Source organism: Orycteropus afer, unplaced genomic scaffold (genome assembly GCF_000298275.1).
Source record: "Orycteropus afer afer isolate SDZICR_OR568_19922 unplaced genomic scaffold, OryAfe1.0 scaffold00403, whole genome shotgun sequence".
Taxonomy (NCBI): domain Eukaryota; kingdom Metazoa; phylum Chordata; class Mammalia; order Tubulidentata; family Orycteropodidae; genus Orycteropus; species Orycteropus afer.
The window spans coordinates 2,351,341-2,378,403 of record NW_006921990.1 but is presented as its reverse complement, the minus strand read 5'-3'; the positions used below and the strand labels follow the sequence as shown (position 1 = coordinate 2,378,403).

At 38.0% G+C, this 27,063-nt stretch overlaps 1 protein-coding gene across 1 annotated transcript in view; it reads left to right on the top strand.

Annotated features, from left to right (window-relative positions):
- Positions 1–2,360: 2,360 nt before the first annotated feature.
- Positions 2,361–27,063, top strand: part of SLC9B2 (solute carrier family 9 member B2) — a 50,809-nt gene continuing 26,106 nt past the window's right edge. The window contains exons 1-8 of the mRNA XM_042782658.1: positions 2,361–2,444; positions 3,681–3,867; positions 6,495–6,665; positions 13,535–13,677; positions 17,122–17,249; positions 18,884–19,059; positions 20,541–20,647; positions 21,961–22,110. Of these exons, the coding sequence (XP_042638592.1) occupies positions 2,361–2,444; positions 3,681–3,867; positions 6,495–6,665; positions 13,535–13,677; positions 17,122–17,249; positions 18,884–19,059; positions 20,541–20,647; positions 21,961–22,110 (1,146 nt within the window). The remainder of the gene's footprint in view (positions 2,445–3,680; positions 3,868–6,494; positions 6,666–13,534; positions 13,678–17,121; positions 17,250–18,883; positions 19,060–20,540; positions 20,648–21,960; positions 22,111–27,063) is intronic.

Genomic DNA, 27,063 nt, shown 5'->3' with positions numbered 1-27,063 from the left:
TGAGGCTGTATATCTACCGAAGTAGATTACACAATCTTCCTTCTAAAAAGTGACTGGTGGGTTTACCATCTAACTGAAGCCTTTTTGAGATGTCATTCTAGTTAACATTGTGTTTTGTAGGGGAAAGAAAGATTGGTAGTGGTAGAAAGGATATAATTTTCTTTGAAATTTGAATGAAAACATCTCACTGCTTTGTTAAATTGATAAAACAATTCCTGAGGCAAAGATTCTGTCTTGTTATTCCTTGTCTGGAGGGCCTACCATACTGCCTGGCTCATAAACCTACTTTTCACTCATCAACTATCTCGTTACCTGACATTTTGCGGTTAGAACTATAGTAAAAAAAAATCTTCTATCCTACATCTAGGAGTAACAAACACCAAGGTGCAAGGTGAGAGTAATGCTAGTTGATGGTTAAGGTTATATGTCAATTTGGCTGGCTGTGATTCTCAGTGGTTTGGCAGTTATATATTGACATAATTTGACAGTTATGTAATTTGGCAGTTTTATAATGATGTAGTCATCCTCTATTTTCATATAATGCTGATTTTCGTATAATAATCTGGTCATTAGAACTTAACCATGTGGATAAGTAAGGAATGGGTGTAGGTAGTCCAATATGTGTTGAATTAGATGTTCCTTTCTCTAACATTTTCTCTTTGGTTCTACCATAGAGTATACTTTGCATCTCTATTATAATACTCATTGCACTTGCTTCAGGTATAAATATGGTTACGTTTGAAAGAACAGTCGACTAATAGTGGTTTAAACAATTACTTCAAAGTAATTGCAGTCCAAGACTAATGCAGCAACTCAAAGATGTCAAGAAACCTTCTACCTTATTTATCTACTGTCCTTAGTATAGGGCTTTTATTCTCATGTTTGAAAAATGGCTGCTGCGCCTCCAAGCATTGTCTCTACATTATAGAAAGGAGAAAGTACAGTTAGAGAGCAAAGGGATAAAAAGTATGATCCTCAGAAGGCCTTTCTTTATGCTTGGGAATGGAAGCCCTTCCCACTGACTTCCACTTGTGTCTCAGTGGACAGTCGTGACACATGGGCACCTTTAGCTGCTAATGTGGTTAAGAATTGGAATATCTTGCATTTCAGTCTCTATAGATGTTGAAGTGTGTGTTGATTGAGTCAACCTGTAAGTCTACCTTACAGGTTTTCTGGTTATTTGGTGTAAGTTTATCTTTCTTGGTATGTTGTAACTCCATGGAGGACAAAGAATTTGATTTGGAAATCTTGAATTACTCACAGTACCTAGCAAGTGACTATCATGGCACTTAGCACAGTATCTCAGAGGTTGTAGCTGTTCAATCAATGGTTTTTTCTTTTAAAAATGTTTAACTTGGAAATAAGAACCTGGCAACAACTAGTGATTCTGGTTTCTCTGAAAATGATATCATCTGTAGGTTTATCTTTGCTTACTCATTCCTCATATCAACATTGGAAAATTACCTGGAGCCTTCCTGCTTCATCCAGTTGGGTCATTAGAGAGGACATTTCTTAACAGTACTATTGCTTGGAATGTTTTCAAGTTATAACTCAAAATATGGAGAGGGGGACAAATCATAAAAATATGACTGGTCAGCAAGGACTTTTTCAAAGAGAGGTGAAAAGATAACGTGGGTGAACCTAGAGCTCATTATGCTGAGTGAAATTAGTCATTCATAAAGGGGCAAATATTATATGAAACAGCTATTGTAAAAAGTCAAGAAAAGGTTTTTGCACTAAAACAAATATTCTTTGATGGTTATCAGGAGTGGGATGGAAACGGATGGTAAACCACTAACTGGTAGGTAGGCATATATTAACTTGGGTGAAGTTATCAAGTAATGAAAAAGATAATGTTATGAAGTAATTGAAAAGGATAATGTTAAAGAAAATATAATTATGGAACTTTTTTTGCATTATATTATTTAATAAATATAAAAGTATACAAAAAAGGTTGTATTTTAATATTTATAAAATAATAGTAGCTACAAAACAAATGCCAAATTGTTATCTTTATTCAGCAATAACAGAAATTGTACCATTTTTCAAAATTGTCACAGAAAGAATAAATGAATGTTAATTACCTGAACAACAAAAAAAAAGAGGTGAAAATATAGATAAGAATAAGGATAATATGTTGGAATTACAGAAAAGTTTAGCTATTAAAATTAAAACATATTAATTTAAAATATATTTTAGCCATTAAGAGTTCTAAGGGAAATAAATAAGTACAAATTACTCATTTCATTACAGAGATTTTCAAGTTGCTACTTTTTACTGTTTTTCTTTTACAACAGATCTTGTTATCTTGTTCCTCTTCCTTCTGTCATCTTTTTTAAAAAAAAAAAAATATATAAATCATGGGGGATAGAGATAAAACAATTGAACGTGAAGATTCAGAACCACCCGCAGGGGTGAATCACACAGCCTCCGCACATCAGGAAGCACAGGTAAACCTCAGTAAGCGATTTTTATGCGTAAGGGACTATTTTGAGTCTTTTATGGATTGCATTCTCTTCGTTCCCTGCTACTAACCAGACAATTCTCCCTATTCTTAATCTCCAAATTCATACAGTTCAGGTCAGGTGTGACTAGCAGTTCCCCAGCCAAAACCTTTAGCAACTGGCCCTTACATGAGGCTGGAAAAATGGGAAGCCTGTAAAAATCTTTGTGTTCCCAGCATAAACCCTAGAATCACTGTGGTTTTGTCCCTTTCCCTTTTACTGCTTAAATTGAAGTAGAGAAATGAATGTGATTTTTTTTTTTTCTACAGTTCTTTTTCTGAACAACTTTGGTATATTTATGTCTGTTGCCCTGTATCATATCTTAAATATGCTGATTTTAAACCCAGCATAATCAAATTTGACGTGATGGAAACATTTATAATGTTTTGGTTACCTCATGCTGCTCTACCAGAACACCACAAATGGAATAGCTTTAATAAGCAGGAGTTTACTCTGTTATAGTTTTGGAGGCTAGAAGTCTGAGTTAAAAGTGCCAGGCTCTAGGGGCTGGGTGAAAGCCCCCCCAGCCTTGTGCTTCAGTTCTGCCTCCTGCTCCTGGCCCATTGCAGCTGGAGGCTTTTCTTCACTCAGGTAGCTGCTGGCTGCTGAGGCTGACAAACACAAGGTCTATGAGTAAAAAGACACAGTCCTGATATTACCAAACAACACGGCAGGCCACTAATCCAAGTCCAAGAAAAAGTCCCAAGATCAGCAGGGCATGGCAGGCTGCTGAACAACAACTTGGCTACATACAGGGTTCAAGCATGCCGAAAAGCTAGAGACCTTCCTCAAAGTTGCTTCTTGTATACTAGAAGCAGCCCACATCCCTAAAGCAGCTACTCAGCTGCTCTGGTAGATTCTACCATGGAATTGATTACCAATCTCACCATGGGGAATAACTGTATCCAGTGGCCTAGCCACTCAACCATGCCCGGCCAAGTTGACACACAACCTTAACTACCACATGTAATACCACGAATAGTGACTCAATGCTAAGTATTTATAACATAGTTCTTGTTCCAAGCATTAGCTGATTAGCTAGTAATAAAGCTGTGCAGTTTCCTATAAGGTGTTAACCTTGATTCTAGTAATAGAAATTCAATTTGTGATATGATCCATAACCAATAAAAATGTATAGCAAACATACAATTTTAAGAATACATTTTTCTCCTTTAGACACAAGAGAAGACAGTTATGAACCTCAGAAGGATAGATGGAAATGAACCAACAGAAGGAAGTAACCTGCTGAATAGCAGTGAAAAAAAGCTACAAGAAACATCGATGGAATCAAATCATTTGCAAAGACTGAGACAAACATTTGCTTGCCCTCCACATGGATTACTGGATAAAGTCATAACAAATGGTTTGTAAACAGTAAAGGTGAATTAAGAAAGAGAGAGTTAAAAATAAAGTTGTTATAATGAGAAATCCCAAAATAACATTTAAAAGACAAAAACAGTTTGCTTCTCTTTCACATGAAAAGTACTAAGGTGAACAATTCATTCTCTTGGTAGGCCTGCACCATGTGGTCATTTAGGGACCCATGCTGACAAGGCTCCAGCATCTTCAACATGGCTTCCAAGAGCCCTATGGTCACTACCCCATTCTAGCCATTAGGAAGGGAAAAAGAGCAGAAATCAAAGTTTTTTTCCTTTTCCTCATCTGAGTAAGCATTTCAAAGTATCACTTTAGTATTACAATGAGAAAATGTTTTTCAAATCATTTGTTAACAGGCAAGTGCTACATAAATATTGATCATTATTACTACTAAGTAAGGCAGCTAAAATTTGAGCAAACATATCTCAATTTATACTTTTAAATGAATCCTGTTGTTTTATAAGTAAGGATCTTGGTTTCCAATTTAGCTCAGTCCCACAGAGCTGCCATTACTTAAAGCAATTTTGAATTTTTTCTTTGGAAATTTATCCCAACACTATTTTGAATATTGTTAGGGTTAGATTTGGTCTTTGGAAGCATCCAAAGGTTATTCTTCTATCAGTTTGATGAATAAGATACATGTTCAAATGCAGTAATGCATTTTTTTGTTCAAAACAGAAGTGTGTATATATGTATGTGTGTTGGAAGATATGTGGTATAGCAGGGGAAATAAGGGTTTTGAAAATTTGAAGACAATTTCAAAATTATTTAGAGGAATGACAGCATCATTAAAGTAAATATGTGACCTCCCCAGGTAAATATGTTGAAGAATGTAATACATTTGGTCAAGAAGTTATGGTTACTGAAAACACAGACTCACTTTTTTATAGCTATACTTGATATATGAGTTCTGAAGGACATTTTTACCATTCTCATCTGGGACTATGGGAAAGTCAAGTATGATATTCTATATTTTAGGTTCTAGATAAGTTTTCAGAGAAATTAGGTGAAGTTCTAAACTATCATGGGAAAAAAATCTCAAATCTTACTTGGAACACAGAAAAAACCAAGTTGTGAAATATATGCTAGCTAATAAGGCAACAGATAATTTAATGACTTTTCTGTCCTTTTTATTACTCTTTTTAATTTTTATCATTCAAATTATGCTATGTTTCTAGTTAAAACAATTAATAATAAAACAGATTTTGACTGACATAAGGATGAAAATGAATTATATGATTTGAAGAAGTCAATTTTTATAAAAATTGCATAATCGTTGTCCATAAGGTTTCCTAAAAAATGAGGCTTAGTGGATATGAACCCCTCTCTGCTTGTTTCCAGCCCTTCTATTCCTCAAGCTTACAGTACTGTTCTTGTCCTGTACTCCTCCCTATGCCCATTCTGTATGCACTAAGTATTCTCTTTATGAAGTAAATCTTACAGGTAAAAATAAGGTTTTCCAAAATTATAAGTGAAAAGTAAATTATTAACTGAATTAAAAGCAATTTAGGGGAACCTTATAAATAAGCATTTTCTGTATGTTTGGACTTAATACAGTGCTTCAAAATTTACAAAGAGCTCTCCCTCACTTATCTTTAGCACACCTTATGCATGTCTACAAATAACTAATTTATATATGTAATTTATAGAGAATTAATTTACAGTTAAAAACAGAGGAACAAATACTTTTTGCCTCTAGGAAGTTGTCTATGATTTTTTTTTTTTCTCCTTCTGCTTTCTACTTTCTTTATAGTTTTGAAATTCCAAAATAATTTTTTTAATAATACTAGAATGTTTTCATAAATTTCATTACCTGATGATACAATAATCCTTTATTGTGTGATATATGTGATATAATTGTTTTTTGTGAACTGTGTATGGCCCAATGTTATATATTATTAAAATTTATGATTAAAAATACATTATCTATTACATTATTAAAAGGTATAATAAACTTATGTACATATATAAATCTTAGAGTAAGTGAACAAGTATCATTAGGGCTGATTGAAGAGCACTAAACTAGACATTGGAAGACAAAATAAAAGGAAAATTGAAGCCAATTCCTACGTTTAATGAATTTATAGTCTAATTGTTGTTGTTTTGTTGTTAAGTGCCGTTGAGTCGGACCCAACTCATAGTTGTAGTGACCCCTCCTTGGATTTCCAAGGCAGTATCACTATGGAAGTAGATTGCCCCATCTTTCTTCCGAAGAGTGGCTGGTGGGTTTGAACCACCAGCCTTCTGGTTGGTAATCAAATGCCTTAGCCACTATGCTACCAGAGCAACAGGAAAGACAGTTGTTATTCTAAGACTTCAAAGCAAGTGTCTAAATGTATTACATTAAATGAAAAATAGTTAGACCCATATCAAAGAACTTGAAATAATTGTTTCTTGAAAGAAATAAGAAAATTTGATACAATTTTCTAAACACTGGTAGTTTCCTTAGCTACTGATGTGTTTACTACTTGTTTTTAGGTGCCGTCAAGCAGAAATGGGATTGTGGTTCACTACTTACTACTCAGTATCTCTTTAACAAAACCATTCTTAAATGGTGTCAAAGGCTGCTTATGACAATTTATTGGTAGAAACTAATTTCCTCATTTATTTCAGTTACCATGGTGGTTCTTCTGTGGGCCGTAGTTTGGTCTATTACCGGCAGTGAATGTCTTCCTGGAGGAAACCTATTTGGAATTATAATCCTGTTCTATTGTGCCATCGTTGGAGGTAAACTGTTGGGGCTTATTAAATTACCTACATTGCCTCCACTGCCTCCTCTTCTTGGTAAGTACTAAATTCATCCTGTTTTCTTCAGAGTAAATCATATTTTTAAAGTAGTAATTTGAAGGTATAAATGTATTTGGTGTATTGGAGCCAATTTGTACCAGCTCACAAAAGCCAATTTTAAATTTTGAGGAATTTTATGAACTAGTTGTTAAACATGTGTATTTAAAAATATTTAATTAAATAAACTTAAAATCGAATCATTTATATTAAAGGGCAGTAAACACTCAAAATTAATCACTTCTTGATTATTTTACTACTTTTACCCCCATCTGTGCTCTTAAGATTGTTTGTAGCTATTGTATCTTTAAGGAGCACTGGTGGCACAGTGGTTAAAGTATTTGGCTGCTAACCAAAAGGTTGACAGTTCAAACCCACCAGCTACGCTAGAGGAGAACGATAAGGCAGTCCGCTTCCATAAAGATTACAGCATTGGAAAGTATGTCACATTTGTAGTCTTTGCTTTATAAATACCCACAGCCATTGAGTTGGATCCGACTCATAGTGACCCCTCCTTGGGTTTCTGAGGCAGTATCACTACAGAAGTAGATTGCCCAACCTTCCTTCCAAGGAGTGGCTAGTGGGTTTGAACCACCAGGCTTCTGGTTAGCAGTCAGATGCCTTAGGCACTATGCCACCAGAGAATAGCATACACAAAAAAATTGAGGGTATTTTCTTCTAGTATTCAAAAACTATTTACTGATTTGACAAAGAAGTCACTTATATCACTGACAAATGAGTGATGTTCTGACATATGTCTTGCTTCATTTTCATTTTATTTGGTCATATAATCAAAAATATCAACTAACATTCATGGCGAAACTACCCTTGTTCATCAGTGATGTGACTTCTTTGCTGAACCAGATAGTAATACAGCATTAATTATAATCTGATTTTGTTAAGTCATGGTTGAACTACAACTATAGTTGGTTATGAGTAAGTTCAGCAAAAAATCATTGAAAAGGAAGAGCCAAGAGGGTGGCTCAGACACAACGTGCCATCTTTCTAGCAAAGACTTGAGAAACTGAGTGAAACAGATACAGATAGCAATCCTGGAACCCTGAGCATTAAACAAAACAATAAATTTTTAGAGCACTGGTTGAAGAAGAAGCTTAACAACAACAGCAAATGAGGAGAGGTACAAAACAAATGTGCCCTGCCAGCCAACACAGCACAGTGTGGTCACCTTGGTGTGTTCAACAGCTATTCCAGGTGAGGAGCAAAGGAAGGCCACTTCACAGAATTCCTAATAGGAGACAGAGAACCTGTGTAGACACACCTAGCGTGAAGCAAGGTGAGCAGGACATGAGCTAGAGCTAAAGAGGAAAAGTATAGGATTGAATTCAGTTCTACTTTTGTGTCCTTCCACTAAGATGTCTATTTCAGCCAAGTGATATATTGACCTATAAAATAAACAATAACACCCATGAGGAATGTGCTCCTTAGAAAAATCAACAAAACAGCAACATTTGCCCAAAACCATAGATGAGAAGGCAGGGTGGGTCAGGGAAACTGGACGAATGGAAACAGGGAAAATAGGGTAGAAATGGAGAGAGTGCTGATGCATTGGGAGGATAGCAACCAATGTCATGAAACAATTTGTATATGAATTATGAATGGGAGAAGAAACTAATTTGGTATGTAAACCTTCACCTGAAACACAATATATATTTTTTAAAATCATTGAGAGCATTCTGTGAGAATCAATTGGGTATATAGAATTTACAGTGAAGAATATTGCACATTGGTGATTGTATACTGCATAATGTATCTTTATATTATTAAAATTTATAATAATATATTTACATTATTCAAATGTATAATACTATGTATGTAGTTAACTGTACATACATTTTTGGAAAGCCAGTGGTTAAGCATTTAACAGAATACTTCTGGGTATATTTAAAACATAGTGTCATGGTCTTTAAAAATTAGCCAAAAGTATTGTTTTAAAGGCAGTGAGAATACCTTCCCAGAACATACATGCAAATTACTCTTAAAACTAGCTGTTATGCCTTTCATATTTCTTTTTAAAATTCCATAATTATAAAATTTCAATTTATCACTGTCAGTTTACCACAAAAGGTGTTTTGTGGACATTTTTTACAGATTTACTAATCATTAACTTTTATCCAAAAACCACTTAACTTTTACATGTACATTTATTGTTGCACATATTCCCCAAACTGACAGGGTATTTTTGCTAGCTTATGATAGGAGCTCTGGTGCCGCTCTGGTTAAGGCCTTGGGGTGCTAACCAAAAGCTCGGTGATTTGAACCCATAAGCCTCCTCTGTGGCAGAAAATGAGGCAATCTGCTTCCATAAATATTTACAACCTTGGAAACCCCAACGGGGTCGCTGTGGGTTGGAATTGACTCGATGGCAGTGGGTTTGGTTTGGGTTTTTATAATAGTGAGGAAACCAGAGTTGTTAACTTAGATCAACATTATTTGCTTATGAATGTGTAGTCAGCAGTTGAAGTTCAATTTATTTTTTAAAAGGTATAATTATTTATTTACATCTTACTATGTACTATTTCTCAATATATTTTGAAATTTTAGGTAATCTCAAGTTATTTCATTTAACTTATTTTTACTTTGCCGAGTATTCTTTGTTCCCTAAAGTTGTTAATGAGGAGCCCTGGTGGCAAAATGATTAAGATTGTTAACTGAAAGATGAGAGGTTTATACCAACCGGCAGCTCCACAGGAGAAAACATCTGGTGGTCAGCTCTTGTAAAGATTTCAGCCTAGGAAACCCTATGAGGCAGTTCTACTCCATCCTGTAGGGTCGCTGTGAGTTGGAATTGACTTGATGGCACACAACCACAACAACAGTGAAGTTTTTAATTTAAATATTGTTAAAATGAGTTTCAATTATTCCTGTGTACTGTAGCATAGTGCCTAAGGCACTTGACTGCTAACCAGAAGGCTGGCGGTTCAAACCCACCAGCCACTCTTTGGAAGGAAGATGGGGCAATCTACTTCTGTAATGATACTGCTTCGGAAACCCAAGGAGGGGTCGCTATGAGTCGGGTCTGACTTGACAGCACATAACAACAACAACTGTAGATCAGGGGTTGGCAAAGCACCTGTTTTTCATCAGTAAAGTTTTATTAGAACACATCCAGGCTTATTTTTTTACAAGTATGGTTCCCTTTGTACTAGAACAGCAGTTTTGAACTTGTAACAGAAACTGTATGGCCCACAAAGCCTAAAATACATATTATTTGGCCCTTTAAAGTAAACATTTGCTGACCTCTGCATCTGTATCAGTGTTTCTCAAACTTTATTGTACATAAGAATGAAATGTGTGGGATTGTGTTGGGATTGTGTTGAAATGTAGATTCTAATAAACAGATGTGGGGTGGGGCCTGAGATTCTGCATTTCTAATAAACTCAAGACCATGCTCTAAGTATAAAGATCATTATTCTCAAATCTGACTGCAAATGGAAATCACCTGGGGAATTTTTTGAAATGCTGATGCCTAGGTCTCACCCTCAGAGATTTTGAATTAATTGGTATGGAATATAGCCTGGACATTAGAATTTTGAAAGCTCCCCACGTGATTCGGATATTATAATATGCAGCTTAAGTTGAAGACCAGTGTTCTAGACTCTGTGGAAATGTTCTTTACATTTTCCAATCCAAGTCTATTATTGCAACAAGCAAACTATGTCACATTGCAAAGGGAGAAAGCTTTGTGGTGGATACATGAAATCTCCTGAGGTAACTGATAATATTCTGAAAAGTACACAAATGATAGGAGCTCTGGTAGCATAGTGGCTAAAGCACTTGACTGCTAACCAGAAGGCTGGTGGTTCAAACCCACCAGCCACTCCTCGGAAGGAAGGTTGGGCAATCCTACTTCCATAGTGATACTGCCTCGGAAACCCAAGGAGGGCTCGCTATGAGTCAGGGCCGACTCGACGGCACATAACAACAACAACAACAACATAAATGATATAAATTAGGTCTTTTTTTTTCTTTTCTATAGTGTTACACTTGTGGTAGAGAAAGTTTACTTTTTTTTTTTTAATGATATTAGGGCCAATATCCAAAACCAAAACATAATCTGAATCCATAGAGAAGACATCTTAAGACACAGAATACATGCAATAATTGCCTGTTCTGTATTTTTAAGAGTTTATTGAAATAACTGCCATGGATGGGTGATGAGGGGGTGTTTTGTTTTGTTTCTGAAAGGAATTTGAAAACGGTTTCCCTGAGACACTTTTCCCTTGCCAGTGGCCTGGTTTTGATTTGACAGGTGTCCCCTTCTTGCCTCTCAGCCCATGGGGACCTCTCCCTTGGCCAGTCACCTTCCCTGATAGAGGAGGAGTATTTTCTCTGAAAATTCGTGTTACAAAATTTTTTTAAGTAGTTGAAAACTCTCAATACATGGACAACCTTATTTCATCTACTCCCAAGTTATTTTAAAGCAAATCATTATTGAAAAAAACCACTGGTTTTGTACTGTAATGTTTCACAGATTCTAAATTTTTCTGATTATATGCCAATGGCAGCGTTTAGCATGTTCCTCTGCCCCTTTGATGTAAATTGTTAGATCTAGAGGCTTGATCAGAAAGTTTGTTTTTGTATGGCTCACAGAGCCTAAAATGTGTATTATCTTATTTTTTGCTTTGTTTTTTGCAAGACTGCTTAACAGGTGATTCTTAAGATGACCTACTTAATAGGTCATCTCTTTTTCTTTCATATTATCAGCTTTTGATGATTTACATCTTCATTCAATAACACTTTACACACTGCAACTGTGGAAAAATGGGTTTCTTTTATGTGGCCTTTCTGGCCCTGGGTTTGCAATTCTTCCAGAATGATTGGTTGGGTTGCAATCTGCCAAATGATTGGTCTGTTTGCTATCCATCTAAATGCCTTGCAAGGATCAGTCAGTTTTCTGTCCACCTAAGTGGCTTACAAAGATTGATTGGTTTGCTATCAATATAAGTGGACTTGAAAGAATTGGTTAATGTTATCTATATGCACAGCTTACAGAGATTTGTATCTACATAAGCGGTTTACAGGGATTGATTGGTTTGCTACCCACCTAAATGGCTTGCAATCCACCTAATAGAATTGGTCAGTTTAGGATCCTGCTAGGAAAGCCACATCTTGAAATTGACAAGGATTTTTCCTGTGAAGCAGCCAGTATCAGAGGCTTTTTGGAAGACACCTGATCAACAAGAGCCAGAAGAGGAGCACAGCTTTGGACCTGGGGTCCCCACTCTAAAGACCTCCTAGAGTCAAATAAAAGAGCTGTAATAATGGCTAAGGGCTATAATACTGAACTGATAATGCTGGAGACTGAGAGAAATGCAGGCAAGGACAGCAAAGGTGAGAAGCAGAGAAAACAGTGGCAGTGGTGTGAGCAGCAGGAACCACAAGACCAGTATACATAATGTCTAAAATACTGAAGGTATTTGATGAATGTTGAATGACCAAAGGAAAGAAGAGTCACCAGCTGACATGACAGGGCAATGTTGTCTATTCCATCGTAATTCACTAAAGCCTTTGTTTGGAAACAAGTAAGTTAGGCATTTTAAAATTAAATTATCTAATTTTAAGGTAAAACAGAATCCATGTAAGTATTTGTAGTTTATTTCAGATAATTTGACATAGCAAATAATTTTAGGAGCTGTTTGCTGTTTGTACACAAAGGATTGGCTGAATTGACATTGTAATAAAACATTTTATATTTAGAATTCGATTACAGTCTCTTTCCAAATGCTGCATCCTGTGTCTTACTGTTTTGCTCAGGTATTTTGGGAATATTAACTATCGTAATCTATCTTTTTAACCTGCATATCAAAACCTTTTATTTGCTCCTCTAATTAATTGTATCATTAACAACCTGAGATATGCAGACGATACAACTTTGCTTGCTGAAAGTGAGGATGACTTAAGGCACCTACTGATGAAGGTTGAAGAATACAGTCTGCAGTATGGATTACGTCTCAATATAAAGAAAACAAAAATCCTTACAACTGGACCAATGAGCAGCATCACAATAAATGGAGAGAAGATTGAGGTTGTCAAGGAATTCATGTTGCTTGGTTCTACAATCGATGCCAACGGAAGCAGCAGTCAGGACATTAGATGACGTGTAGCATTGGGAAAGTCAACTGCGAAGGAACTGTTTCAAGTGCTGAGGAGCAAGGATATCTCCTTGAGAACTAAGGTGTGCCTGACACAAGCCATGATATTTCCAATTGCCTCATATGCATGTGAGAGCTGGACAATGAATAAGGAAGACCGAAGAAGAGTTGATGCTTTTGAGTTGTGCTGGCGAAGAATGCTGAAAGTACCATGGACTGCTAAAAGAACTAACAGATCTGTCCTGGAGGAAGTGCAGCCAGAATGCTCCTTGGAAGCAAGAATGGCCAGACTTCGTCTCACCTATTTTGGTCATGTTGTCAGAAGGGACCATTCCCTGGAGAAGGATGTCATGCTTGGTAGGGTGGAGGGTCGATGAAAGAGGGGGAGGCCTTCAACGAGATGGATTGATATGGTGGCTGCAATGATGGGCTCAAGTATAGCAGGGATTGTGGGGCTGGCACGGGATCGGGCAGTGTTTCGTTCTGCTGTGCATGGGGTCGCTATGAGTCGGAAACGACTCGACAGCACTTAACAACAACAATTAATTGTATTACTCTGATTTCTTAAATTGAAAGCTTAACTTAATTTTATCCAAGTACTAAGCATAAAGGAAGTGGTTCCTAAGATGATTTGTTGTTGTTATTGTTGTTGTTGTTGTTATGTGCCCTAAGATGAAATAGAGACAACTAATGTGCTGAAAAATATTTTCTGTATTTGGAAACTAACTAAAGAGTTGTTTGACTTGTCCATTCAAGGCATGCTGCTTGCTGGGTTTCTCCTCAGAAATATTCCAGTTATCAGTGATAATGTACAGATCAAGCACAAGTGGTCATCATCTTTGAGAAGTATAGCCCTATCAATCATATTGGTTCGTGCTGGCCTTGGATTGGATTCAAAGGTAAGAAGTGGGGATTTCTAATAGGAATTTTGCTCCTGGTAGCATAGTGGCTAAGACACTTGACTGCTAACCAGAAGGCTGGTGGTTCAAACCCACCAGCCACTCCTCAGAAGGAAGAGGGGGCAATCTACTTCCATAGTGATACTGCCTTGGAAACCCAAGGAGGGGTCACTATGAGTCAGGTCTGACTTGACAGCACATAACAACAACATAACACAATACTGCAAGTATTTAGAATCACTGAACTTTACAAAAAGGATGTGTACATGCCAGAAGGCAAGGAGGCTGCAACTTCTGACCTCCTCTAACCCCACAAGAGGAAGAAAGAATCACCATCAGTAGCCCAAAGCCTATTCCTGCAAGGCCAAACGTGCCACCTCCCTCCAGCCCTTTTCACCAACCCTAATACCAACCGTTCCTCCCACAGCACCCACCACCTCTCTGCTGGGTTTGATAATTCGCTGCTATGGCCACACAGAACTCACAGATTATGGGGTTTATTAGGAAAGCACCACGCTACAATTCAAGTTCAGGAACAATGCTCAATCTCTCTCAGCCCACCATCTCTCAGCCAACAGTCTCTCTCAGTCTCTCTCCCAGCAGTGCGTGTCTCTCAGCAATGTGTTTCTCTCTGCATCTCTTTCTCAGCATCACATGTCTCTCAGGAACTTGTTTCTCTCAGCAGCATATCTTTCACAACCAGCAGTCACAGAGACTTCTTCTGCTTCTAGGAGGCCTCCTTTTGAGCCTGGCAAAGTGGCCAAACTAACCAACCATAACATCAGAATTCTAAGCACCTGAGAGAGCACGAACTTCCCAGAACATTGCTTTTTGCCATCTCAACAGGAATACCCAGGGGGATAACTTTAAATCAGGAGCTCCTCACTTGCTCATGGCAAATTCCACCTCAGAGTTTACAAAGATTTACGGCTAGAAAAGTCATACCAGGTAATTTACTACACCGCAGGGCACTAGCTTTTATTTCATACAGGACTGTTGTGCAGGTGGGACCCTGTGCTTCACAAGATCTCAGAAAATATTTCCATAATTTATTGGAGAAAAGTGAAGTGGGGACAGCACCAAGAATGAAGGTTCCCCTTTTCTCTGACAGAGATATAGGCCCTAGTTAAAATTATGGTACTGAGGGGGAAGACATCTTATTTTTTGTGTTCAATGTCCTGTATACATGCTTCTTCTTCTTGTTGTTTGGTGCTGTGGAGTGGGTTCCGATTCATAGCAACCTGTGTACAACAGAACAAAACTCTGCCCAGTCCTGTATCATCCTCACAACTGTTGCTGTGTTTGAGCCCATTGTTGAAGTCATTGTATCAGTCCATCACACTGAGGGTCTTCCTCTTTTTCTCTGACCCTCCACTTTACCAAGCATGATGTCCTTCTCCAGGGACTGGTCCCTCCTGATAATTTGTCCAAAGTACATGAGATGAAGCTTCATCATCCTTGCTTCTAAGGAGCATTCTGGCTGTACTTCTTCCAAGACAGATTTGTTCCCTCTTCTGGCAGTCCATGGTTTATTGAATATTCTTCAACAACACCATAATTCATGGGCATCAATTCTTCAGTCTTCCTTATTCATTGTCCAGATTTTGCATATATATGAGGCATTTGAAAATACCATTACTTGGGTCAGGCACACCTTAGTCCTCAAGGTAGCATCTTTGCTTTTTAACACTGTAAAGAGGTCTTTTGCAGCAGTTTTGCCCAATGCAATACGTCATTTGATTTCTTGACTGCTGCTTCCATGGATATTAATTGTAGAGCCAAGTAAAATGAAATCATTCACAACTTCAGTGTTTTCTCCATTTATCATAGTATGCTTGTTGGTCTAGTTGGGAGAATTTTTGTTTCATGTTGTGGTGTTATCCATACTGAGGGCTGTAGTCTTTGATCTTTATCAGTAAGTCCTTCAAGCCCTCTTTGCTTTTACCAAGCAAGACTATATCATCTGCATATCATGGGTTGTTAATGAGTCTTCCTCCAGTCCTGATGTCACATTCATAATAATTCAGTATACATGCTTAGAGCTAACTATACTGGCTCAGAAAACTTCCTAATGTATAAAATGAGATTTATGTTTTTGCTTTGTTTTGTTTTCCATGTATGTTTTTTAATGCAGAAAAAATAAATGTTCTTGAGGGATGTCATGAACCAACTGTGGCTTTTCACCCCAACCTTTTTCTGGGATCATATGTTATAAATAAAGCTAGCACTGAGAGGGTAAAGTCAGCTAGTGTGGAGATTATGAGTACTTACTCTGTAAGTTGCCTGCCTGAGTTCAAAACTTGGCTCCACCATTCACCAGTTTCATGATCTTGAACAAATTAGCTTAGGCCCTTTTTAAAGAGGACATCTAAAAAATGGGAATAATAATACTGCCTATCACAAGGTTGCAGTCACTTCTTGGTCACAGCCAGCTACCCAGAGGGACCGAGCAGTTGAACCTGTGGGCTCACAGGAGACATCAAGCTCAATTAGCATACCATACTACACAAAACATTGTTCCACCTCCTACTTTGGCGAGTAGCAACTGGGATCTTAAAAGCTTGCAAGCTACCATCTAGATGCAACGATGGGTCTCTCCCTGTCCAGAGCAAAGAAGAATGAAGAAAACCAAAGATTCATGGAAAGAATTAGTCCTAGCAACTGGTACACAATGCGATCTGCGGCCTATACGACTATGAGACTAGAATAACTAGATAGTGCCTGGCTACCACTGTCAACCACTTGGAGAGGGATCTTTGTAGGAGATCCTGGATAGAGAGGGAGAACAATATGGAACAAAACTCAAAATCATTTGGAAAAAAGAAGTGGGGGAACCAGGTTTGATGGTCTGATAGAGCCTGGTGGAACCACTGAGACTATGGCCCCTAGCTGCCTTTCAGGTCTGGAATTGAACCCACACCTGTGGCTTCCAGCCAAACAAAAGACAGGCATATGAGTAGAACATTTACCTGAGGTAGATAGACTCCTTGTAGAGAACAATCATGGAAGAAAGAAGGGCTGTTTATGCACAGGGGACAGCTCACGGGGCAGGAGTACATGGAGGGATGGACACAGGGAAGAGGTAACTATCAGTGGGAGGGGAGCTGTTGTATTGTGGTAAATTGTAGTCAATGTCATGAGACAAAGTATATGTGAACTGCTGTATGGAAAGTGAATTTGCTCTGTATATTTTCATCCAAATCACAATAATAAATAAATAAATAATACTGCCTATCTCAGTGTGGCTGTGAGGTCTAAATAAATTAACTTTAAAACATTTAGAATACTGAGTGTTTGTTAAATAAAACCCATGACCTGGAAGATTTATGTTGACCCATACATAGTCTGGATACTGGAGAAAGTTTAAGGTCACCTCATACCTCAAGTCCATCTTCTCTGCATGCCTTTGAGAATTATTTTAGTATCTCTGTTTTTATATTTCAGGCCCTGAAGAAATTGAAGGGTGTTTGCGTGAGACTGTCCATGGGTCCTTGTCTTGTGGAGGCATGCACATCTGCTCTTCTTGCTCATTTCCTGATGGGTTTACCATGGCAATGGGGATTTATACTGGGGTAATGATTTTTCTTTGTCCATATGAAAACATGCACAGATTTAGACCTTTCTATGCTTCCATACAAGAGAATGCATAATAGTGTTTACTTAAGGGCATCAGAAAATGCAACATAGAAATTCCAGCATAATCTAAATCCTCTAACTCTAAAATATACTTCTATATGCTTCTATAGGCATTAACTTTTACAGTGATTCCAATAATTTAAACTAATTGAAAAAGTAATAGTCTTTTACTTACCCCTGGTTCCATGCTGGTAAGAGAGATGCAGGATCTTGCCTTAAAATCTGTATAAAGGATAATAAACACATCAACAATCATCAATGCCTGTTATGTTTTCCTCCTCCTTGTCACTAGTCTATTGTGATTTGTGTTCTCTTACTTTACATGGTAAAGACTCTGGAGCTATATTGCCTAGGTTCAAATCCCAGACCTGCAATTTTCTTTGCAGAGTGACTTTTGGCAAATTAATTAATCTCTCTGGACCTCAATCCTTATTTGTAAAATGATGATTATGATTGAATCTATTTCATAGAGTTGTTATGAGAATTAAGTTAGTCATGACGTGTAAAGTGCTGAAAATAGTGTTTGGCATATAAAGTGCTCCTTGCTGTTCCTACTGCTTCTGTTGTTATTATCATCACTATCACTGCCTTAATGACCTCCTTAAGCCCACCAGCCACTCCTCAGAAGGAAGGTTGGGCAATCTACTTCTATAGTGATATCACCTCGGAAATCCAAGGAGGGATCGCTATGAGTTGGAGCGGACTCAACAGCACATAACAACAACAACAACACAATCTGTTCTTAGGAGCTCTGGTGGCATAGTGCCTAAGGCATTTGACTGCTAACCAAAAGGCTGGTGGTTCAAACCCAGCAGGCATTCCTCCAAAGGAAGATTTGGTAATCTACTTCTATAGAGATACTACCTCAGAAACCCAAGGAGGGGTTGCTATGAGTTGGATTTGACTTAACAGCACTGAGTTTGGTTTTTTGGAATCTGTTCTTATTTTACATACTAAGTCCAATTCAAAATATATGTACCAATGTTTTTCAGATCTCATAATATGAATGTTTTGTTTAATAAAAAGTTAGAATCCTGGGGCTAAATCCATTAGATCTTCTAAATTACCAGTTGCCATTGAGTAGATTCTGACTCATGGTAAGCCCATGTGTGTTAGAGTAGAACCCTGCTCCGTAGGATTTTAATGGCTGATTTTTCTTTGGAAGATCACTAGGCCTTTCTTCTGAAGGGCCTCTGGGTGGACGTGAATTATAGTAATTTTTACACAGATAACATGCACGTTACATGAGTTTCAAAAATACAACTTCCTTGTGTGTTAGCTTCCTATGCACACTATACACATTATATGTGGAAAATATGATTTTTTCTTTAAAGTAACAAGTATTTCCAATGAGAGTTGTCTATGGCTACAATTTGAGAAACAGTGTTCTGTGGAATTTGTGTGTGTGTGTGTGTGTGTATGTTTATGATTTGTCATTTTTCTGCCATATGAAAGACTATAGGTAAAAGTCTACAAAGTCCAGCCTCCAAAGGAGTAGAGGTTATTATAATTTAAAAAAAAAAAAGATATTAAGATAATATCATAAATGTTTAAAGTACTCCCTGCTTAGTTTTGTTTTAGGTGCTGTATCACCAGCTGTTGTGGTGCCTTCAATGCTCCTATTGCAGGGAAGAGGCTACGGTGTTGAAAAAGGTGTCCCAACCTTACTCATGGCCGCTGGCAGCTTCGATGACATTCTAGCCATAACTGGTTTCAACACATGCTTGGGCATGGCATTTTCCACAGGTAAACTAGTCAGTTCAAAACATACTATTTTCTTTATATTCTAGAGACATAGATTAAAATGTTATAAGCATGCCATATTTGCTTGATAATTGATTAAGGCAAAAGAAATATATAGAACAAATTCTCAAAAGTTCGATACTGGGAATGGGGAGGGGAGGACCAGTACATACTTATCTTTATTCCCTTCCTGTCTCTTTACATAGGCTGTTCAAGAGTCTGCGGTATATGCAATAATAGGGGATACAAAGCAGTCAAGTTTAAAGAAGGAGTTGAATAGCTTCTGCTTGCAGTGATCTGGAAAAGTTTAAGCTTGGAGACAAGCACAAAGAATGAGTAAATTTTTTAAAGTGAGCACAAGTGACAGAGCAGTTCAAGCAGAAGGAACAGAATACTTCTAAAAGAAGGATAGTTTCTGCTGCCTCATGTTTAACATTTTATGGCTAATGACAGTGATGGTTTTAATGGATTTCATTGATCCTTGCAAATGAGAAATACTTAATTCTTGTCTGATATGGACATGTCTTGTTTTATGTAATAATGAAAGAGGAATCAAAGGTATTTTTTCACAAATTAAGGTATTTTTTTCACTATTATTTATACCTTTGTTGTTGTTGTTATGTGCGGTCAAGTTGGACCCAACTCATAGCGACCCCTCCTTGGGTTCCGAAGCAGTATCACTACAGAAGTAGATTCCTTCTGAGGAGTGGCTGGTGGGTTTGAACTACCAGCCTTCTGGTTAGCAGTCAAGTGCCTTAGGCACTACGCTACCAGAGCTCCTTTTTACACCTTTATTATCCTTCAAAGATTATTTTTTAAGGAGCCCTGGTGGCACAATGGTTAAGCGCTTGGCTACTATCCTAAAGGTCAGCAGTTTGAACCCACTAGTGGTCCATGGGAGAAAGAGGTGGCCATCTGCTCCCATAAAGATTGTTGTTGTTGTTAGGTGCCGTCGAGTCAGACCTGACTCATAGCGACCCCTCCTTGGGTTTCCGAGGCTGTATCACTACGGAAGTAGATTGCCCCATCTTCCTTCCGAGGAGTGGCTGATGGGTTTGAACCGCCAGCCTTACAGCCTTGGAAACCCTATGATTTCCTTTTAGAGCAAACATCTGAGAAGGAATAAGTCCCCTGTACATATTACAGAAGGAGCTCTGGTAGCACAATGGTTAAAGCACACAGCTGCTAACCAAAATGGTGGTTTGAACCCACCAACTGCTGCTCCATGGAGAAAGATGAGTCAGCCTGATTCCCTGAAGATTTACAGCCTTGGAAACTCTATGGGGCAGTCCTACTCTGTTCTGTAGTGTCACTATGAGTCAGAATCAACTCAATGGCAATGGGTTTGGTTTGGCTTTGCTTACTCAGTAGAAACATTAAGGAAACTAAAATACAATGATTACAGTGAATATTTTCTTATCTAACTCTAAATTCAAAACATTTTTGAATTCTGTCTAAAATTTTTCTTTTTGTTTGTTTTACAGGCTCCACAATTTTTAATGTCCTCAGAGGAGTTTTGGAGGTAGTAATTGGTGTGGCAACTGGAGCTCTTCTTGGATTTTTTATTCAGTACTTTCCAAGTAGTGACCAGGTGAAAGAAATAATCTGTGAGAAAGTTATGCTCTAAAATATCATTACTAACACTTTGGAACACTTCCATCAAAGCCAAATGTGAAGGACAGGTTTTAGAAAAGAGCCCCCCAAGTTTAAAATTGCTTACTGCTATATCAGGGCCATCCGTGAAACTTATGAAGAGGACGAAATGTATATTTAATGCAGTCTGAACATTTTTTTCCTCTAATTTATATTCTGTGTACTTTAAATTTCACAGTAAAACAAATACCAATTTAAAAACATTTAAAAAAAAAGCTACTTTCAACTCACTGCCATCGAGTCAATTCTGACTCATAGTGACCCCCATTGGGTTTCCGAGGCAGTAAATCTTTATGGAAGTAGATCACCCCATCTTCCTTCCACAGAGTGGCTGGTGGGTTTGAACCACCAACCTTCTGGTTAGCAGTCAAATTCCTTAGGCACTGCACCACCAGAACTCCTTCCACTCAATCTATAACCAAAACCAACTCACTGGTGGAGTCAGATCTGGATCCGACTCATAGTGACGCCCCCCTTGGGTTTCCAAGGTGGTATCATGATAGAAGTAGATTGTATCATCTTCATTCCGAGGAGTGGCTGATGGGTTTGAACCTCCAGCCTCCTAAAACTTCTTACTAGTCAAGGATTTAGAAAGAAAAACAAACCAAAGGAGCACCAAATGAAAAAGTAAATGGAAAGCCTGAAGATAACAAGAGATATGTTATCTTTAACATCCACAAAACCCCTATGATGTAAATGCTTTTGTGGCAGTTTCATGGATGAGGAATTAAAGCTTAGAGAGGTTAATAATGCAGCCACTGCCTACATATCAATTACAAAAGAGCTAGAATTTTAACCCAGGTCTGTCTGCATCCAAAGCCAGTGTACTTTTTTCTACTACTTCACTTCACCCTGTGAAATTATGCATTGATACCTGCTGTTGTTAGCTAACATTGAGTCTGTCCCCAGCTCATAGCAATCCCATGCATGAGAGACCAAAATGCTGCCAGGGGTTTCATTGGCTGATTTTTGGAAGTAGATTGCCAGGCTTTTCTTCCTTGTCTCCCTTAATCTGGAAGCTGTGCTGAAACCTGTTTGGCATTATAGCAATGCAAGGCAGATAACTGGTGGTCCTAAAAGGAGCCTACATTTGTATATACACTCACTCTGCCTCCATTAAGGAAGAGAAAGTAATGCTAAGTCATGCATTTATGTGAGCAGATACAGGCATTTTTATTTTCCTATAAATTCATATTATGGAAAAATCAATAATTAAAAATCAGTTGCTAATTAACTTTTTGTCTCCTAAAGGCCAACCTTGTGTGGAAGAGAGCATTCCTTGTTTTGGGATTCTCTGTGCTCGCTGTTTTCAGCAGCATATATTTTGGTTTCCCTGGATCAGGAGGACTGTGTACATTGGTCATGGCCTTCCTTGCAGGCATAGGATGGACAAGCAAAAAGGTGAATTTTAAGTTCTCTTTAAAATGACTTTCTGATCATATTAATTTTTTTTCTTTTCAGTTACTTTTCAATGTCAAATAATATTTTTATTATAAGTTATTTATATGCATATACAAATGTACAATGAGTATGTACATACATAACATTTTGCCCATCACATACCAATTTATAATTTGATGACTCATAGCAACCCCTCCTTGGGTTTCCAAGATGATATCTCTACAGTAGATTGCCTAGTCTTCCTTCTGAGGAGTGGCTTGTGGGTTTGAACTGCCAGCTTTCTGATTAACAGTGAGGTGCCTTAGGCACTACACCACCAGAGCTCCTGATCTTTACTTAATATCATGGTCATATTTTCATGATGCCTCCCTTATTTTTTATAATGGCTGCAGAGTATTGCATTATAGCTATATTGTTGTTGTGTGTTGTCTAGTTGATTCTGACTCATAGCTAATCTATAGGACTCTATAGGACAGAGCAGAACTGCCCTGTAGGATTTCCTAAGCTGTAATCTTTACACAGAAGGAACCTTGATGGGGCTTGGTCACTAGCCAAAATGTTGGAGGTTCGAACCTACCCGCTGCTTCACAAAAGAAAGACCTGGCAATCTGCTTCTATAAAATTACAGCCTTGGAAACTCGATGGGGAAGTTCTGCTCTCTCCTATAGAGTTGCTGTGAGTTGGAATCAACTCCATGGCGGCAAGTTTGGTTTCTGGTTCACATCTTTACAGAGCCAATCTCTAGGTCTTTTCTACCAGGGAACAGCTGGTGGCCACCAGTCTTATGGTTAGCAGCCAAGCACATGACCATTGTGCCACCAGGGCTCATTATTTAACCAGTTTCCTACAAACAGATGGTTAGGTTGTTTCTACTTCTCTGCTAAGACGGTTCCTCAATAAAATATTCTTACATATACCATATTTCATAAACTCTAAAACACTATCATTTTTAAGAAGTACCATTATTTTATGTGCCATCCAGAAGAAAAAAAAAATATGTTGCCAGTTAAACCATGACATGCTATCCTAACTTCAGAAATGTTAAATGTAAACATAAATGTTTATCTTAGAATTTACAAAATATAGTTTATATTGGAGTTTATCTGTAGGATAAATTTCTAGTAGAATTACTCTGTCAAAGCATGTTGTTGTTGTTGTTGTTATGTGCCATCAAGTTGGGCCCTCATAGCGACCCCTCCTTGGGTTTCCGAGGTGGTATCACTACGGAGGTAGATTGCCCCATCTTCCTTCTGAGGAGTGACTGGTGGCTTTGAACCACCAGCCTTCTGGTTATATTTCAAATTTTGATGGTATCAGTTTGCCCTTTCAAGAGGCTGCACTAATTTACATTCCCACCAGCAGTATGGGAAAGGATCTCTTTCTCTGACCTGGGTATTTTCTTTCTTTCTTTCTTTTTTTTTTTTTTTAATTGTGCTGTAGGTGCAAATTTACAGAGCAGAATTTGTTTTACATAAGTCAACAGTTTGTATACATTTGATCTCACTCCTCAATTACCATCCCCATCCCTAACCCCTTTTAATCCCCTTTCTCCTGCTCTTCCCTCCTGCTACTTTGGGCATCCCTGAGTTGTCGCTCCTCACCTGTAACGCTGTGGCTGACTGCTCTTCTGTCCAGGTTCCTGGCTTAGGAATTAGGTTCCAGGATTAGGGGAGGAGAGGAAACTCAGGCCCACCAAGAGCAGCAGGCCGGAAGAGCAGGAGAAAGGGGATAAAAGCCAGGAACCCAGACAGAAGAGCAGTCAGCCCCAGGGATACAGGTGAGGAGAGACAACTCAGGGACGCCCAAAGCAGCAGGCCAGAAGAGCAGGAGAAAGTGGATTAAAAGCCAGGAAGCCAGACAGAGGTACAGTCAGCCACAGGGACCCAGGTGGGGGTGGTACAAATGTTCCTGTTGGTTGTTCTATAAGACAAAGGAAGAAAAGAAGTACAAAATATGAACTCAAGGTTTGACACTCCCAGAAGTAGAAGCTTAGTGTCATAGTGACTCCATGTATGTAGAGTAGAAAACTTAGGGTTTCCAAGGCTGTGACCTTTTGGAAGCAGATTGCAAGGCCTGTCTTCCAAGGTGCCTCTGGTGAGTTGGGACGACCAACCATTCGGCTAGTAGTCAAGCACTTAACCGTTTGCACCACCCAGGGACTCCTCTACTTAGATGACACATAAAAATTTCAAGCCTATTTTCATCTCTTTTCAAATCCAGTGCTGCTTCTGGAGACCTTTAGAGCTATGTTGTTGTGTGCCATTCAGTCAATTTCCACTCATAATGACCCTATAGGACACACACAGTGGACCTGCCCCATATGAGCAGTGTGCCAGTTCTTTGCTTCCTGAGAGGCTTGTGGGTTTAAACTGAGGATCTTTCCGGCAGCTGAACTCTTAACAATTGAGCCAGCTGGGCTACAGGATTTTTTTTCTTAATATCCTTTGGACCTTCTGAATCTTGAAATGTTCTTCTTTCTAATAAGAAAACTATCAGATTGAGTAGAAATTTAACTAATGAAGATACCTCCATTTCTCTTTGTCCATTGTTGAAAGTGATTTATATCGTGGAAGGTTCATACTAGTGCGTGCAGATGTGTAAAGTGGCCTTAATTTCCAGTGGGCAACACAGTCTGTATTACACTGGGCTGATCTTTTATAGTTAGTCTATTCAATGACTGTGTTTTCTTTATAAACAAGTTTTAGTCTTGACATTATCAAAAGAAAACACAAGATATATTGTGACTTGTTTAAAAAATATTTACAATAAATAATCTCATGTCTGATGATCAACCAAACTAAAGTGTTTACAGTCAAAGAACAAATTGTGGCCTTTGTTTGTGGTTTAGAAATCAAAATAATTCAGTGAGACAACTCTTTACGCCATCTGTTTTTATTGGCATCTGAGCACATGAAAATAGTTGAGGGCTTTCATTAAACAAGGAGCCCTGGTTGTCAGCAGTTCCAACCCACTAGCTGCCCCACAGGAGAAAGATGAGACAGTCTGCTGTCATAAAGATTTACGGTCTTAGAAACCATACAGGGCAATTGTACTCTGTCCTATAGGGTTGCTATGAGTCAGAATTGACCACACTGGGTTTGATTTTGGGTTTACTTCCATTAAACAATTAGGCATGTCAACAAAAGGCTAAGCAAAATAATAGAGTTGCTTCTTCTTATTTACTATTACATGATGTATCAGCTGAAGCCTGAGCTTTGGCCAAAGCAAATAAAAAATAAAATATAAAGGTATATGGATGGGTGGCAACTTGACCACATGTTGGCCAAATTATTCACTCTCATAAAATGATAAAGGATCTTCTTACTGCTGTTGAGTCAGATCCGACTCATAGTGACCCCTCCTTGGGTTTCCAAGGTGGTATCACTATGGAAGTAGATTCCCCAGTGTTCCTTCCGAGAGTGGCTGGTGGGTTTGAACCACCAGCATTCTGGTTAGCAGTCAGATGCCTTAGGCACTGTGCTACCAGAGATCCTATAAAGGATCTTAGATGTCATTTAATGCAAATCTCTAACTTTCAGATGAGAAAAATGAGACACAGAGAGGTAAATGGCCTGCAATAAGTGAGTGGCACAATTTAAACCTGGGTCATTATTTGATCCCTTATGTTGTAAAGCATAACCTTTTGCATGCTGTGTAAACAGAATTATGTAAATAAATCAACCAACCCCTGACATACGCTCTATCCTTCAACATTTATAAGCTAAAAGGAAAGATAATCTTCATGATAATTAACATAACAGAAATAAGAAAAGTAAAAAAAAAAAAAATAGAAAAAGAGAAACAATATAATCCTCCATTTGTAAATAGCTGAATATACGTAAGGAATTACAGATTCTTAAAGATGTGTACTTGCAAGTATAAAAATGGATTCTCATTATTGAATGCTGTTAAGTTGAATGATAACCCTATGAGTGTATTCTGTGACTAAGTGCTTTATGTAGATTGTTTCACTTAACCAACTCTATGACCTGTTTCTATTATCACTCCCTACTTTACATATGAGGAAATTAAGGGTCTGAAAAGATAAATATTTGTACATGGTCACATGCCTAGTTTTTTAGAATGTAAATAAAAATTAAAACAATCTAAAATCAATCTATAAAAAATTGATTGAATAAACTATGGTACTTCCATATCATGGATTACTAAGCAGCAAGACTGAGGTGCAAATATAGATATAACCAAAAAACCAATCAGACCCACTGCCATTGAGTCATATCCGACTCATAGCAACCCATCCTTGGGTTTCCGCAGCGGTACCATTAAGGAAGTAGATTGCCCAACTTTCCTTCCGAGTACTAATTTATTCCATTCTGTTATACAAAAAGTTGCCATGAGTCAGAGCCAACTCTGTGGCAACTAACAACAAATATTACAAGATCTCTAAGTCATATTTTTAATGAAAATTAACATAAGATTTTCAACTATAAAACATACTCAATATTATGATACCAAACCAAAAAAACCAAACTCACTGCCGTCGAGTCAGTTCCAACTCATAGCAACCCCTCCTTGGGTTTCCGAGGTGGAATCTCTATGGAAGTAGATTGCCCAGTGTTTCTCCAAGGAGTGGCTGGTGGGTTTGAACTGCCCGCTTGCTGGTTAGCAGTCAAATGTCTTAGGCACTATGCCACAATAGCTCCTTGTATTATGATATGTACATATATATGTGTGTGTAAATGCATATAAACTTACTTGGTAGATGCACATCAAACTGAGAAGAATGATTCCCTTCAGTAAAGATTATGTAAGAATTCTTCAGTAATGAATGTAAGTAAAAAAAAATTGAAAACTAAACCCGAATATGCTTGTTACTCAAACATAATATATTGTTCTTCATGCCTATAATGCACCCATGTAAATAACATGCACGTGCATATAATGAGCATAGTGCACATGGGAAGCTAACATTTGCAGGGTTTCCATAGTTTG